The sequence below is a fragment of the Panthera onca genome, chromosome C1 (genome assembly GCF_046562875.1).
Source record: "Panthera onca isolate mPanOnc1 chromosome C1, mPanOnc1 haplotype 2, whole genome shotgun sequence".
NCBI classification, from domain to species: Eukaryota; Metazoa; Chordata; class Mammalia; order Carnivora; family Felidae; genus Panthera; species Panthera onca.
The window spans coordinates 214,169,380-214,187,056 of record NC_138346.1 but is presented as its reverse complement, the minus strand read 5'-3'; the positions used below and the strand labels follow the sequence as shown (position 1 = coordinate 214,187,056).

The window sequence follows — 17,677 nt, the reverse complement described above, 5'->3', positions numbered from 1 at the left end:
TTTAGCCTGGACATTGCCAGGAGGAGGTGTTGTCTGTCATTCACTTTGACAATAGAAGAGCTTCAGTGGAATGTTGAAATTTAAGTGGCAGAATTCCCAGCAGATCTGCCAAAATAAAATTATGAGATGTAGCTTCAGGTATTAGAACGAACTGACTTACTAGAGTTTAGTATTAACTGTCCTTTTAAAGAAAAAAGAAAAAACATCACTGTCATTTGGAATACTTTATTTTAAGCCACAAGAGCTGTTGTCTCTTATTTATTTTTTATTTATTTAGGAGAGTGCACATGTATGTGTAGAGTGGGGGAGGGGCAGAGGGAGAGAGAGAATCTTAAGCAGGCTCTACGCTCAGTACAGAGCCTAAAGGGGGCTCTATCTCACTACTGTGAGATCATGACCTGAGCCAAAATCAACAGTCAGACACTTAGCCAACTGAGCCACCCAGCTGCTCCTATTTATTTTTATTTTTAAGTAAGCTCTGTGCCCAACATGGGGCTCAAACTCCTGACCCCAAGATCAAGAGTCACATGCTCTACCAACTGAGCCAGCGTCTAGGAACTGTTGTCTCTTGATGCACCTCTTGGTTTATGAATAAAATCATGTTACGAGTGAAGGGCACCTGGGTGGCTCAGTTGGTTAGATGTCTGACTTTGGCTCAGGTCACGATCTCACGGTTTGTGGGTTTGAGCCCCACGTTGGGCTCTGTGCTGACAGCTCAGAGCCTGGAGCCTGCTTCAGATTCTCTGTCTCCTGTCTCTCTCTGTCCCTCCCCTGCTCATGCTCTGTCTCTCTCTGTCCCTCAAAAATAAATGAAAACATTTTAAAAAAATCATGTTACGAGTGGAAAGGAGGATCCTAGATTTCTTAATTGCAGTGACAAATAATGAGTTTTCTGCTCAGATTTATCTTTATATAAAGTTATATATCTGAACCATATTAGTCATATCCTTCATAAAAAAAGACTGGTTATATTTTAATGTTGTATTCTCAGTTTGAAAAGCGGGTTGGATTACTTTTTTAAAAAATGTCCTTGAAAAACATCTTTTCCTTTTATTTAAAACTGCAGTGACAGTTTTAAAACTGTATTTTAAAACTTACTTTAGATAGCGGTTAAAAGAAAACAGTTGGGGAGCCTGGGTGAGCTGGTTTAACCCCATTTGAGATTGAAAATCTGATCTGTCAGGAGACTTTCTGTGCAGTCTGATTCTTGGCACTGGGTTAGAGTGCAGAAAGAAGCTTTTCCAACATGTGATTCGTTTTGAATTTTCACAGCTTGACTCATGGCTGCTTTTTGTTTATAGAGTCAAAGACCAAGAATAGACAGGTAACTCATACACATACAAAAATTCTTACCTTTTGGTGGGCCATTTTATCAGTATAGCCATGATCAGGGACACAGAGTATTGGATCCTAAAATCTGTTTCTCAGGGAAAGTATTGGATTGAGAGATGTGAAACTTATAATAATGAAGTTTTCATAGAGTCTCAAAATGGTCTCATTAGCTGCTGATGCTTACTTTTGGGTACCCACTCATTCTTCAAGTTATAATTCATTCTTGAAACCATAATTCAGTGGAAAAGATGATCTTTGAAATAGAGTGCTTATTGCTGTTGTAAATCTGCTGCTATATAGCAAATTGTGTGAATATTGAATTTAAAAATCTAAATTTCTTATTTAAATTCTATTTTCAGTTGTGACATATATGTATTGAATAATGTGTCTGTGTAGGAGAGTTAAGTGAAATACTGATTGCAACATTGGGCAGAATGGAATAAGTAGAAAAATGGAAGAATCAACACAACATTTCTAAGGAGCAAAGAGAAAGAAGGTATCACTTTTGGCTCAAAAAGGGGCACGTTAAGGAATATATGACTTAATGCTTTTTGCTTTATGGTGACATTTGACCTTCTCCTGGAAAGACGTGGATGTAACAGGTTGAAAAGGGGGATTGGGCTTCCAGGAATTGCGTGTTTGGTGTAGTAAGAGGGTGCTTGGTGGGGAAGAAGGCTTGAAGCTGGGCAGTGAAAATGGTGACTGGGGAAGCAGGTTGGATTGCGGAGGCCCTTGGATTTTTAGGGTGTGTTCTGAGGCCATGGAAACCAGTGGAAGGTTTTTAAAGAGAGGAAATGACATGAACTGACTTATATGTTGGGGATATAATCTTCGCTGTTTTCTATAGAAAAGGGATACTACAAAAACAGACCAACCAAATGCTAGTTGTATTTTGTTCCTGTTTACTCACTTTGCTGAATGGTTAATTTGAAAATTAGTCTTCTTAGGCTCTTAATACTCCAGGGAACCTCTGAGGGCAAGTTCAGTTGCACAAGATCAAAGTTAAGCAATTGGGCAAAATTCAGAAAAATTCAAATAACTTAGACCTAACTGTTTTATTTTCCCTTTATTGTTAGCGAATGCTTCTGGAATTTTTGCTCCATTCCGCTTTCCTGATGCTTCTAATTGTGTGTCATAGGAAGGAAAACAGGTCAGAGGCACAGTCTAGAGCTGAGGCTGTGTAAGTGATTTAGAGTATGTGATGGTCTTTCCTGTCTTTCTTCCTTTGGCTGTTCAAAGCTTGGAAAATGTATTTTTATGCTAAATTTAAGAAGTATTGTTTTCTTGTAACCTCCTAAAAGTATTCTGTAATAATTGTTTCTCATTGGAATTTAAACCTGATTTCAGATTTATGTAATTGGTAATATTTCTTTAACAGCCTGGGAATTTTGAAGCTGTGATTCTTTGATGTAATTCTACTATAAAAGAGATACTGTTTATAGTAGTAGGGAAGTAACAAAGTAACACTTTCTATAGTCCATTTAACTATAGTTTCCTATTATTATGTAAAATTTTGACTCGCTTGTGAAGATGGTTGCAGTTTTACCTCAAGACAATTAAATCAGAAACAAAATACATATTTAGGTTCAAATTGTTTGGGAAAAGTAATTTTGTTATTTATTTGAGGGGGAAGTTTTTTTTGTTTTTATTTTATTTATTTATTTATTTTTTTTTTTGAGAGAGAGGGCACAAGTGAGTGAGGGGCAGAGAGAGAGAGAATCCCAGGAGGGGCAGAGAGACAGAGGGAGAGAGAAGCAGGGCTCACCCAACAGGAGACTCAAACTCACGAACCGTGAGATCATGGCCTGAGCCAAAGTCAGATGTTTAATGATTGAGCCACCCAGGCACCCAGAGGGAAAAGCAATTTTAAAATGTACTTATCACTTCCAAAAAAGAATGACTTAACACTTCAATTAGGAAAGAATTTGAAATTAATTTTATCCTTTTTCCTTCTGATCAAATACCTGTTTCTATTTTGGAACAACTTATGGTTTTTATTAATGCCCTTCAAGCATCAGTCCGTTGATACAATAACTAGGAATTCAACCAAAATATTTTAACTACTGTATTCAAGCCCCCGTAGCTAGGGGATTAGAAACATGACTAAAATTATGTTCTTGTCCACAAGGAGCTTAAAATTTACAGTAGAGATAAGAAAAGTAAATAACTTACTTGCCCTAGGTAAGGCCAGTGACTTGAGTAGTATTAAATGGAGAAGCATTAGCATTTGGTTTGGGAGGTAGGGAGATTCTATGAAGGCTTTAGAGATAGGTGGCATAGAAGAAGATCCTAGAAGAATAAATTGGATTGGTAGAGGAAGAAGGTCACAGTGGGTAGAAGGAACGTTGGAGCAAAGGCACTGGCACAGAAAAACATGAGATACTTTCAGGAAGCCCTCTGGTGAGTGGTTGTTAAGGAATGTGGATGGAAGGCAGTGTTTTGTGGGTTTGTAAAAGTAGGTGGTTTATGTCGCAGAACACATTGAATGCAGTGTGGGAAGTTCAGCCGTTGTTTGGTAGACAGTGGGGACGCTTTGAGGACTTTTAAGTGGACGCTGATATGAACAGACCTGTGCTTCAGGAAGGCCAGTTTGGCCGTGTTGCTTGGTTATGGATGGAGTAGATGAAAGTGGCAGTATTGGGTAGTCGAATGGGGGTGGAAGGAAGAAAGAGAGAAAGTGGTGAAAGTTAACCATCTTGGGTGAGAAATATCGAAAATCTAAAAGGGATGGTAGTGGTGGAAATGGAGAGATTTTCTAGGTAAAAGCTATGTGATTTGGCAGTTGATTCGATGGACGGAAGAAATAAGCAGATATTAGAGACGTTAGTATTTCGGTTCCTAGTGACAAATCCATAGCTCTTTATATCTAAATCCGCACAAGGAGATTTATTCTTTGTTGTCTGTAAATCAGTCGGCAGCATTCGGTACTTGGTAGGCTTTGGGTAGAATACAAAAGAAGGAAGTTTTGTTTTTTTAATTGAAATATCGACAGTATTCAGTAATGGTGGACATTTTGGCAAACCTGTTTCTTGTATCTTCCCCTAATAAATTTCTTAACATCATCAGATACTGAGTCTATGTTCAGGCTATTATGATTATCTAAGAAATGTGTTTTTGCAGATTTTCTTGATTAAAAAAATCATCGCACTTATCTTATAACTAACACAAGTTCCTTTTATTACCTCTGCATGTTATTTATCGGAAGATACTGGGTGACTTGACGTGTAGATTTTTCTATGTTCTGGTTTTCGCTGATTGTATCTTTTAAGAGTCATTTACATTTTTTTATTTGCTCTCCTAGATGGTTAGAGCTGAGGCTTCATCTCTTGTTTTGTTTTGTTTTGTTTTAAAGGGGGTGGGATAAGAATACTTACTAGGTGGTGCTGTGTATAGCATGCATGGAAGCATAGACCACCCAGGTGTCCCCCCTTTAGTGACACTAGGACTGATTATTTGGTTCAGATAGCGTCAGCCTAATCCAAGCAATACAGCGTGTCCACATTGGGGCGCCTGCGGGGCTCAGTTGGTTAAGCATCTGACTCTTGATTTTGGCTTAGGTCATGATCTCAGGGTTCGTGAGATTGAACCCCATGTCGGGCTCTGCACTGATGGCACAGAGGCTGCTTGGGATTCTCTCTCTTCCTTCTCTCTCTCTCTTTCTCTCTCTCTTTCTTTCCCTCTCTCTCCCTCCCTCTCCCTCTGTCTGCCTCTCCCCTGTGCACACTCATGCTCTCTCCTTTAAAATAAATAAAAGAAAAATGTTCCCACATCAACCAACCTTTTTTCATCTATGGCTTTTGTGTGTGTGTGTGTGTGTGTGTGTGTGTGTGTATGTGTGTGTGTATGTGTGTGTGTGTGTGTGTGGCTAGTGACTGTTGTTGCAGAGAGCTTTTATATCAGTAGGGTTGGAAACATGGTGACATTCCAATTCTGTCACCTCTTCTGCGTTTATTAGCTGGACTTTTTTGTGTGTGTGTGAGAAGAGCTAGCCCTCACCAACCATTTGGCTGTCGTCGACTATAGTTTATACAGGATATACAGGCTAGGTGTATGCTCAATTATTTTATTTGCCAGTTTTAAGAATGAGTTTTTTTTTCTTTTTTAAGTATCATTATGAACTCATGAATTTGTTTATTTTTAAATGTTTTATTTTATTTTTGAGAGAGAGACAGAGACAGAGCATGAACGGAGACCCAGAATCCGAAGCAGGCTCCAGGCTGGGTGGTCAGCTGTGGGCTGTGAGATCATGACTTGAGCCGAAGCTGGACGCTTAACTGACTGACTGAGCCACCCAAGTGCCCCTCAACTCGTGAATTTATATATTTGATGTTTTTCAGTCCACTTGTGGTTTTCATGAATGCATTTTAATGCTTTAAGTATTCCATCTTGGGGAGTGCCTTTGAGTTGGCTCTGGTGTGCTTTTGCCTTGACTCTGTTCATCTTTGATAGGCTTCCTGCTTGTGATCACACTAAAATGTCCCAGGATCATCTTGAAATTTCTTGACCAGACTTGGAATTAGCCATTTTTTCAAGAAGCCCGAGTTGAAAGAGTTTTTTTGAAGCAATAGGAGTTTCACTTTGGGAATCTATTAAAGAACAATACAAGATAGAATGCAGTCACATAAAATGATAGCAGGGTTCTCATAATGTGTTTGGGCTGTAAGTGCTGTTGGAAATACCAGTGATTCTTGCAATGTTTGGATAGTCATTTTGGAAGAAGTAAGACAGGAGCTGGGCATCAAATAGGAGAAAAATTAAAATTGTAGGGGAGAAATTGTTCACAAGTGTGAAAGAGCATGTGTGTGGGACTAGAACACAGAGTACCTTGACTTTGGTCTTGGTATTGTAAGCACTGGGAATAAGAGAAGATTCTTGAGTTTGGAAGTGAAATGGACAGTCATGCTTTAGAAAGGTTAATATTGCAGCAAGGTTAAGCAGTTGCGTACTGCAGGGTTCTCAGCTGGAGATTTGCAACATAATCTTTGAAAAATGAAAACAAAAACTCCGGACCTGGGGCCTTTTTCAAGACTGTTGAATACCAGGCTCATTTGTTTTTCAAAAGACCCCTGTGTGATTCAGTTTTGTGCAAGGCTGTGGAAGGACTGTTGGATTAAAATGAAAAGGTCTAAGATTAGTTCCACTATTACCGGTATGGTAGGCATGAGGTAGTGAGGACTAGGGTTAGGCAGTGGCAGTGGGTTAGGGGTGATGGCAATGAGAACGAGAGGAAGGAAGTGATAGAAAATTTATGTGTTTGTTTTTTTTTTAATGTTTATTTTTGAGAGAGAGAGAGAGACAGAGCACAAGCAGAGGAGGGGCAGAGAGAGGGGGAGACACAGAATCAGAAGCAGGCTCCAGCCTCTGAGCTGCCAGCACAGAGCCCGACGCGGGGCTTGAACTCACGAACTGCGAGATAATGACCTGAACCAAAGTCGGATGCTTAACCAACTGAGCCACACAGGTACCCTGCAAATTTATGTTTTAAAAGTTCATAGGGGCGCCTGGGTGGCTCAGTCAGTTAGGCATCTGACTCTCGATCCCGGCTCAGGTCATGATCTCATGGTTGGTGAGTTCGAGCCCCACGTTGGGCTTCACACTGCCAGCACAGAGCCTGCTTGGGAGTCTCTCTCCCTCCTTCTCTCTCTGCCCTTCTTCCCCCTCAAAATAAATAAATAAACTTAAAAATTTTATATAGCATATCATTAATAATTTTAATACCAATAAAAGGATTCAAAGAAAAAGAAACAAAGATGACTCCAAGAGTTATGATATGGGGTCAGATAGAAACGGGAAGATGGGCAGAGATTGCGAGTTTGGGGGAGAAGATAATGGAGCATGTTGAGTGTTCAGACGGTGGCTGTAAATCACTGTGAACTCTTGTGTGGGGGTTAAAGTGTGTTCCATGTCTTTCTTTTTCTGAATGCTTCATTAACTCTCTTTTGGCAAAGTCCTCAGCTAGTGACTATAGGTGATGCTATATTGACTGGGAGGGCAAATAACTTTAAGTTTTTATTTGATGTCATTACAATAAATGTTTGATATATTAAACAAGAACCATCTGTTGAATGTTAAATAAAATAGGAAACAGACTGGAAGAACATTCCAGCAAATATGAAAAAGATTAATATCAATAAATATTGTAATTATGTGAAACAAAACCAGGCAGAGGACTTGAACAGATAATTCTCAGTTAACCCTTGAACAATGTGGGGGGTTAGCAGTGCCCTCCCCCCACACGTAGTGGAAAGTCCACACAGAACTTTTGACTCCCCCAAATTTAACTGCTAACAGCCCACTGTCAACCAGAAGCCTTACTGATAACATAAAGTCGATTAACACGTATATTGTATGTTACATGTGTTATATACTATATTCTTACGACAAAGAGAAAAAATGTTAAGAAAATTATGAGAAAAAATACATTAAACATTTTTTAATGTTTATTTATTTATTTTGAGAGAGAGACAGAGAGAGAGAGCAAGGGAGCACGAGCCGGGGAGGGCAGAGAGGGGGAGAGAGAGGATCCCAAGCAGGCTCTTTGCTGTCAGTGCTGAGCCCGATGCGGGACTCAAACTCAAAAACCATAGATGAGTTTGAGACCCACATTGGGCTTTGCACTGTGAGCATGGAGCCTGCTTGGGATTCTCTCTCTCCCTCTTCCCCTCTGCTCACTCTGTCTCCCTCTCAAAAATAAATAAATAAACTTTAAAAAACTTAATAAAAAAAAAAAAAAGCTCACAAACCGTGAGATCATGACCTGAGCCAAAATCAAGAGTCAGACACTTAACTGACTAAGCCACCCAGGTGCCCCATGAGAAAATATATTTATAATGTTCTACTGTATTTATGGAAAAAAATTCATGCGCAAGTGGGCCTGCACATTTCAAACCCATTTGTTCAAGGGTCAACTGCAATTCATTAATTCACTCCTTCGACAAACCGAGCTCTTTTATCAGGCAGTGGTCTAAGTGGTAGCAAATGAGATCTCTGAGCATTTGGACAGAGTTGAGAGAGACGGACAATAAGCATGTTCCAAAGCACAGGAATTTCACATAGTGCTGCTAAGAAAAGAAGATAGGGTAATGCTAGGGTAGAGAGTGGCTTTTTGGTTTTATTTTGTTTTGTTTTGATTAATTGATTTTTGCCTTTTCTTATTGGAAAGCCTTAGCAGTTGTAAAGCTGTAGTTTAGGATTCCTAATCTCTACTTAATTATGTGGGAAAAATTAGATTGAAGGTTTCTTGGGGTTCCCCGATAATTGGACTTAAATGTGTTTTTATTTTAGTTTTTTCTTTTGTTTGGTTCTTCTCAAGGACATTTATATAATGGATAGAGTACAGATTGAGATCTGTTGTTTCTTGTGGAAATTACTTACGTGGGTTCTTTTCACAGAATAATGTTTGTTTTGTTCTGTTGGGAGGGAAACTATGCCTCTGAAAAATGTCCACATTTTTTCCTATGGCTTCATTCAGTAGTGAAATGTAGTGATTTGATTTTACCATGAGTCACTAGCATATTAGAGGGTAGAACCTAGGTCTCTTGGAAACTTCTCTGCTTATTGTACAGGATGGTTGTAAGGGTCAAATGAGATACACATGAAAATTAAAGGAATCCCGAGATACTTAGAAGTTGAAAGAGCTGGCCAGAGCTTATCGTTATCCTTTGCTGCTTAATTGTATATCATGTAACTGAATGTTTCACAGTGTAATTAGTGTATAGGAAGTTCAGAGCGTTTCTTTAAAGGAAGATAATAAGTGGTTTTGCAGATGGGAAGTTACTTGTGTAAGGAACTCTCTTTAACAGATAAACATTTGTGTTTTTCATACATTACTGAAGATCCAGAAAAACAGAGAGCAAGAAAGATGCCTGTTTTTTTGTAGTTATGTATTTTTTATTATTAAGTTTAGGGACTTTTTAGGTATGAGAAAGAGATAGTTGAATAGGAAAATAAACTTAGGTGTTTAATTTTCTATTTTGGAAAATTTTGAGCATATAAGATCTATAGGATGAAAAGGGATGAGGTTTTTAGAAATGGAAATAGAAGTAGTACAAAGATTGGGCGCCTGGGTGACTCAGTCTGTTGAGCTTCTGACTTTGGCTCAGGCCATGATCTCACGGTCCGTGAGTTTGAGCCCCACGTCAGGCTCTGAGCCTGCTTCGGATTCTGTGTCTCCCTCTCTCTCTGCCGCTGCCCCCCCTCAAATGTAAATAAACATAAATTTAAAAAAAAATAGTACCAAGATGTACAAGAGTGGCCCTTAGGCTCACGTTAGCCCATGCTTCCTTTGATTCTGACTACCTGTGTGGAATTATTTTCTTTTTGAAGGAAACTTGCACATAACTTCAAAAGAAGATTTGATACTTTGTTTCTGGACTGCATATATATAACAAGACCATCAGAATGTCGGGAGCCTCAGTGAAGGTGGCTGTGCGGGTTCGGCCCTTCAATTCTCGAGAGACCAGCAAAGAGTCCAAGTGCATCATTCAGATGCAAGGCAACTCGACCAGTGAGTACATGTTGTGTTCTATCAATTATATCTCACCTTCCTATCCTTTCTCTTTTCCCTTCTTAATGTGAACAGAATAAATGAACATTTGGGTATCAACACTTTGGACTTTGCTATTCTGAATGATCCACTAAGTGCTTCGCCCTGTGATTTTTGCTTTCGTATACTTAAATATGGACTATTTCTTTTGTTCTTTACAATTGAGAAATCCCTGGAAAATGCAACTAATTTAGCTAGAGTTATTAAGTTAAAGTATTTTTTTAATCTTATTTTTGAGAGAGAGAGAGAGAGAGAGAGAGAGAGCGCGCAAGCAGGGGAGGGACAGAGAGAGAGGAAGACACAGAATTGGAAGCAGGCTCCAGGCTCCAAGCTGTCAGCACAGAGTCTGACATGGGGCTCGAACCCATGAACCATGAGATCGTGACCTGAGCTGAAGTCAATCGCTCAACCAACTGAGCCACTCAGGCGCCCCTTACGTTGAAACTTAATGATAATAAAGGTGTTAGCAGTGATTTATACTTAACCATGATGTGAAATGTATCTATTGAGGCTCTAAGATTATTTTTCTTTCTTCATTTTAAATGGCACTTGACCTTGCCAAGATGGTCTTAAAACTTACTCTCCTTCCTTACAGTGATTCTTTAAGTTGAACAACAGTATAGCTACAATTGGTAATAAACTCACAAATTTATTACTAAAATTATCAGTAATCATTTGCTTATAATTTTTTTACAAATAAAATTATCTATTATTGAAATTGAAGTCATTACTTTTGAACTTCTTTATATATAATTGCTTAGGTGAAAAATGACTTAAGCTGGTTTATTTTGTACTTGGATTAATAATTAATTGATATGGATCTGTAGGCAAATTATTACTCAAAATACTGGTAGGTTCTACTGTCTTGAAACCTACAACTTTGTGATAAAGCAGAATCATAGTTCTTCCGGACACACAAGTTAATGCCTAGTTGTTGGGGAAACCATTCTGATCTCCTCTATGTGTGGGCCATTTGCCAGTGTTCTCTGTAGAGAATTCTACCAGTGGGGAATAAAATTATATATTTAAGGTGTACAACGTGATGTTTTGATATATGCATACATTGCAAAATGATTACCACAGTCCAAAGTAATTAACGTATCTGTCACCTCTCATAATTACCTTTGTGTGTGTGTGTGTGTGTGTGTGTGTGTGTGATGAAAACACTTGAGATCTACTTCTCAGCAAATTTTAAGTATACAGTACATTATTATGAACTATAGTCACTATGCTGCACATTAAGTCTCTACAACTTATTCATTTCATGACTAAAAGTGTGTATTTTTTAATGAATATCTCACCTTTGACCCCATCCCTAGCCTCTGTTCTCTGTTACTATGAGTTTGCCTTTTTATTAGATATTTTTAAAAGATGCTAGAGTATGAATTATATCCTATGAGTAATTGTAAAAGAAAAAGATGCAAAATTTACTACTGAATTGTACACTTTAAATGGGTGAACTTTGTAGGGTATGTAAATTATATTTCAAGTTTTTTAAAAAAGGTCAATATTGATGAGTTGCTCCTTTCTTAAAATTTGAGCTAGATTTATAACTGAACTAGAGAACAAGTGTTTATGTTCTAAATGCCACTCATTTAAGCTATGGTATTATTCATGCTTCATTTTAAGAATTAAGTTCTACACAATATATAGGGGCACCTGGGTGGCTCAGTCGGTTCAGCATCCGACTTCAGCTCAGGTCATGATCTCGCAGTTTGTGAGTTTGAGCCCCGCGTCGGGCTCTGTGCTGACAGCTCAGAGCCTGGAGCCTGCTTCGAATTCTGTGTCTCCCTCTCTATCTGCCCCTCCCCTGCTCATGCTCTGGCTCTCTCTGGCTCTCAAAAATGAATAAACATTGAAAAAAAATTTTTTAAAAAGAATTAAGTTCTACACAATATATAAATCTTTGCACAGAGGCCATACTAATTTGTATCAGTTTAGTTTTCGTATATGTGCTGCTGAAGTGAACATACTGAATCCTGATTATTGAGCTCTTGTTTCTCTCTGAAAAATGTATTTAATTGTAACTTAGTTTGGAGGCATTTTTGGCTGTTGGTGTTGCCTCTGAAAATGCTGGTATAATCATTTAGTTCTTTTAGAAGGTGGGCTTTAGGAAATCCTGGGTCAGGAGCCAGAATTGATCCTAAAAAGAACTACTTTTCTCTGTGATATGTTTTACATACTGAACTATCAGGAGAAATCCCCAGTGTCCCCAGTGTCTGTTGCTACTTTCTTTCTTTTTTTTTTTTTAAAGAGTGTTAAATTTTTTTATTATTAACCATTTTTTTTTTTTACATTTATTTATTTTGAGAGAAAGTGCATGAGCAAAGGAATGGCAGAGAGAGAGAGGGAGAGAGAGAATCCCAAGCAGGCTTTGCACTGTTAGTGCAGAGCCCAAGGTGGGGCCCATCCCACCAACTATGAGATCATGTCCTGAGCTGAAATCAAGAGTCGGATGCTTAACTGACTGAGCCACCCAGGCACCCTAAAAATCTTACTACAAACTTTTAAGTAGAAAATTAGTATTAGGGACAGCTAGGTGGCTCAGTCAATTAAGCATCCAACTCTTGATTTCAGCTCAGGTCCTGCTCTCATGGTTCAAGAGATAAAGGTCCTCCTTGGGCTCTGTGCTGATAGCTCGGAGCCTGCTTGGGAGTCTCTCTGCCCCTCCCCCTCTTGTGCACATGCTCAGTCTCTCTCCCTCCCCAAATAAATAAATAATAAACTTTAAAAAAAAAGAAAGAACATGAGTATTAGAAGGCCATATTCATGAAATACAAAAATCAATTAATTATATAACAAAAATAAATGGAAACGTTTTATTAGTATAAAGAATGATACTCGTGGTTTTTTTTTTCTTGATGACAATTCATTTTATAGATTGGTTGTAAGTTTATATTCATTGTCAAAGTCAAATAGCATTGTATTAATTTCTCCCGAGTTTTTTATTTTTGTGACTCCATAAAACATTCATTCACATGGTATAAAATTCACAAGGTACAAAGAATATACAAGTGTAAACACTTCCTCTGACCCATCATGTAGTCAACCAGTTCCCCTCCCTAGAAGCAACTTGTGTTTCCTTTCCTTCCGGAGAGAGTGCAAACAGCATCTTTTTCTAAGATAGCTTTTTACCCTTTTAATTAGTGATAAGGTATAATAGTAGCTTATATTTCAGTCTTCACTGATTAGTGTTTTGTTTATTTTCTCACCCCTTCCCCCAGCAGTGTATGTTTTAAATACCTGAATAATATAGCTCATTTGTAAAAGTTGTTTCCTTTGAGATTTAAACACGAAAAAATATCTGTATAAGTTAATAAAGTTTTATGTATTAGTAGGTATCTACTATATGTATAATGGGTATGCTGAGTACTAAATAGAATATCAAAAAAAGTGCTCAATTGACTATCTAAGAGAATAAAACTATTAAGAGTATGTTGTAAAATGAAAAGGATTTTCTGTAGTTCTGGATAGTTTGAGAAGTAGATCTGGGTCTGCTAGATTTTTCGGACTTTGCTATTTTTTTGATCATAAGGATTAAAAGCTCACTAAGAAATTATTAATGGGTAATAAAATATGAGTGTTCGAGCTCATTGTTTCTAAGATATATAACTCTCTTTTTGACCTTTTTATTTTGATTGTATAGAAAATACTGTCAGTTTAGGGGGAAAAATAAAATTGTCCGAATACGATATTCACTCTGGCTGGAGAATGTACCATGTTTTCACTTGTAGTAGGTAGCAAACTGAGGAGAAAATAAGATCTCTGGTGGTGCACCTTTTGAGGATAGGACCGTAAATTTTATAGTTTGTGTTTATAGTAAGTTCTATTCACTCATTCTTGCTTATCTCCCACAAAAATCTCTCCAGAATTATTGAATATATTGAGGTATCTTTTGACAAAATAGTAATGAAGAAATGGTTTTTATTAAAAGTAATAATTTGGTTATGATAGGCCTGGGAACATTGTACCGGTCACATGACAACCAGCCTATGGACCATGTTAAGCACAGTGCTGAACTACCAGAGGGTTTTCCATCATACTTGGTTCAAAACCGTTGTACACAGCAAACTGAGTGGCTCTGCTCTGCCTTACCCTTTCTTTTCCTTCCTCTTTTGAGAGTTTGCTATAATGTGAGTCTGCAGGAAGCAGAGTTGTATGTACCATACGTAGGATCTTGTCCCTAAAGAGTCTTCAAAAGTTTGTGGTGGAAGACACAAGACATACCGAAAGAAGCTCAGTACAAAGTCAAAGTGATCAAAGTGATAATTGCCATAAGTAGGGGTTTTAAAACGTGCAGATGTGAGTTTGGCAAAGGGCACATGTAAGGTACGTAGATGATGGGGCATTTCAACTGGACCTTGTGGAGTAAGTGAGATTTAAACTAAACACCCAGCATGTTCAGGGAAAATTTCAAACTTGCAGGGTATTAGAATTTAATAGTGTTGTAACCACGTATGGTATTCCTGACCCTCTTCTGGCGATGACACGTGCCTCTCTGCACACAGCAGGAGAAGTTTGGGACTTTGAAGTTAACATTAGTCTACTGAGGCAGAAATCCTCATTTGATGAATCAGCCTTGGAAGAAGTAGAGTTGGTTTTCTAGCTAAATACTTACTTTGCTGTGGCTTAGCAGTTTTGGGGTAATTTTGGTTCCTTTGAAAGGTGTTTGTTCTTGGAAAACTAATTAATTGAGTGAGACTTTTCCTCCAGGATTTTTGGTGGTTTCAGTTTTCTGCTACTGTTTGCTATTTCTGTTTTCAGTTTTCTATGGCAGTTTCTTAGTAGTTTGGCTAAAATGTGATCCACGTAATTTTTATGTGAGAGATTTTAAGCAAACTACTTGCTCCATTAGAAAGCATTAGTGGCTTATTTAAAAAAAAAAAGTTGGGCTTAAGAATGGGAGAAAGCTTGCATTTTGTTGAAAAAAATGAAATGAATTTGCTGTAGCCACACATGTTAGCTGCATTAAAAGACTGCTGTGCTGGCAAGCTGGCCTGGACTGTTGCTCACAGGGATTATAGCTGATTGCACACGGAATGCAGTGGAATGTTCCTGCCATAAGGTCTCTTATGAAAAAGTAGAAGAGGGTGAAGAGTACTTTAGGGAATGTGCCAGATCTGAAAGCTGAGTAGTAGCAGTTTTATTTAAGCACTTTCTGGTCTCAGAGGGAATATTTTCCATGGCACAGATAAATGTTACTGCCTTGACATTTTGGAGACCAAGTGCATACAAATGGCTTTGTTTAATAATATCCTGTTAAATTCCAAGTTTTCCCACTTTGGAAGCTGTGTGTGTGTGTGTGTGTGTGTGTGTGTATGTGTGTGTGTGTGTCTAATTGCTCCTAAAAAGGAAAGTGGGGGAAAATTAATAGCTGAACTGCTCACATTTATGGTAAATCTGAAGACTTTGAAGCTGCATTAATTCCCTGCTGAAAAACAGGAGGGTAGGTAAAGCTGGTTCTCACATGGTCCTTTAGGTATTAAATTATAATACTTTTGCTTTGCCTTTAACCACAGGAATCTGTCTGTAGCTAGCCCTTTGGTCAGTCTCCTTTATGTATTTATCAGTCTTCGTTGCTTGGGGTCTTTGTTTTTCAGTACCCAAATCTTAGTGGGGTAGAAGGGACCCTGTCTCCCCCGCCCCCGCCATTAATTACTAACATGGTACATTTTTAAAGGCTTTTTCATTCACACATGTACATTTCAAAATGGAATACTGTACATCACAACTGGTACGAAGAATGACTTCATGTCCATTAATGGAAATTTGGGATGGAGGAGGGGACAAAGCGGAGGTTTAGAAAGGAAGACTTTTGGAAGGAATTCTTTTAAATCTGAATGCATTTTGTAACCTACAATCAGAGTGAATTCTCCTGAAGTCTCTTCTGGGATAAGCCATGAGCTCTGTAACACAGCATCCAGAGTGCTTCATAGTGTGGCTGGAGATGTAGGATGAGGCCAGCTCTTCAGCAGCACTTCTCCTCCACACCATGTGCTCTAACCTTAGAGAGGGAATGCTCGATATTTTTAAACACACCCTTTGTCAGCATGCATTCTGTGAACTCCATGGCTCACTCATGCCCAGTCCTGTATCTCTGTGGCCGGCTGCCAGTGTAGTGCGTTTCATCGAGTCACTGAAACTGCTGAAGATTGGGGCATTTAAACTCTTAACGGCACTAGTTTTTCTTAGAGAAAAAAACTGGAAACAACCCAGTATCCATCAACAGGGGGATGGGTAAATAAATCATGGTACACTTACATAAAATAGAACACAACAGAGAATTACTGTGCACACACACACAAATTATAAGCAAATGGTAGCTGTACAAGTGAGTCGCGAAAGAAATTGGTATATTTATGTAAATCTCAAAAACATACAAAGCTGTTCTCTATATTCTTTATGCCCTACAAACACATGGGTAAAACTATGAAGAAAAGTAAGGCAGTAATGACAAAATTCAGCATGCCTCAGAGATGAGGTGGTGGGCAGAGAGATCTGGGAGGACACAGTGGCACTGCAGGGGTGAGAATCATGTTCTAGAGCTGTCTGGTGGCTACCTGGGGTTTTGTTCTGTTGTTGCAGCTTGTACCTTTGATACATTTATATGTTTAATGACTCTCTCTACTATATGTATACTAAGTAATTGGAAGAGCATACAAACAAAGGGAAAAGACAAAGTCTTCACCTTGCAAATAGAGCTGCTGTATACCCATGCCTCTCAATATCAGTGACCAGGGTGTATCGTGTGATGGGCACAAGCCCATGAAATTTGTCTCCCGCCCCCTCTTTCTGAAGTCCTCTAGACACTTGTCACTCTCTTCTTCCAAGGAGAGGAATGTTTCCTTTTTAAGTTACATGTCCATAGCTCGTTTAGTTACTGGACTGCTAGAAGGTCAGCAAGAAGACGAGACTTATGTGGCACTGGAAGCAGAGTTCAGTAAAATATATTGAAATCAACTTGGGTGCCAGTGGCATGGAAACTTTTTTAAAGTTTTGAAATGAAACACTTTTCCTCTAGTTGGGAGTTGGAGCTACAGCTGGAGGGGGGTGCAGGGTGTGTGTGTGTGTGTGTGTGTGTGTGTGTGTGTGTGTGTGTGTGTGTGTGTGTTGGGGCTGGGGGAGTAGGGGTGCCCCGGAAGTAATACTATATTTACTCAGCTGGAGTTGGTGGAAACTGAGTGTGTCCTTTAGAACGACTTTTAGATGAATTTTGAGGCTAGCCTTCTAAATCTACCCCTATCTGCTGGCCCCTGACTTTGCTGTGCACCTGACCCCTCTTCTGCCCCCTCGTAGTTTTGAAGGCAGCTTTTGCTTTCCTTTCCCTCAGGCCCAAAACGTACTTTGTCTTTTCTTCTACATCTGACACAATGACTTCCCATGTGGCAACTTAATACTAAACTGACATTCTGGAATGTATCCCTGGAACGTACCCTCTTTTAGATGAGATGAGTGAATCTATCATTAATTTATTGAGCACCTTCTTTTAAGTATTCTTCAAGAACATGATTGTAATGGCTGTTCAGTATTCTGGTATATTAATACACCGTAATTTCTTTAGCTAATGCCCTGTTATCACACACTTGAGCTTTAAAACTGCTTCTTAGGCCTGCTGTAAGAAAAGTGTAAGCCCCACACAGGTGGGGAAGGAATTGTTTCTGAAGGCAGCGTGTGCAGCCGTTTACCTGGCATCTCTCCTGCCTGATAAGCATTTCAAACTTGCCGCGTCCAAAACTGAACTCCGAGTGTGTTCTCTTCGGTCCTGCTTCCCTGCGCTCTCCTCCTTCCGCTCAGTGGAAA

The 17,677-nt window shown here is 38.9% G+C and overlaps 1 protein-coding gene across 14 annotated transcripts in view; it reads left to right on the top strand.

Moving 5' to 3' along the window:
• Nucleotides 1-17,677, top strand: part of KIF1B (kinesin family member 1B) — a 144,673-nt gene that overhangs the window by 6,964 nt on the left and 120,032 nt on the right. For all 14 annotated transcript variants that reach the window (XM_078452443.2, XM_081796457.1, XM_078452446.2 and 11 more), the window contains exon 2: nt 9,658-9,838. In XM_078452443.2, coding sequence (XP_078308569.2) covers nt 9,733-9,838 — 106 coding nt within the window. In that variant the 5' untranslated portion in view covers nt 9,658-9,732. The remainder of the gene's footprint in view (nt 1-9,657; nt 9,839-17,677) is intronic.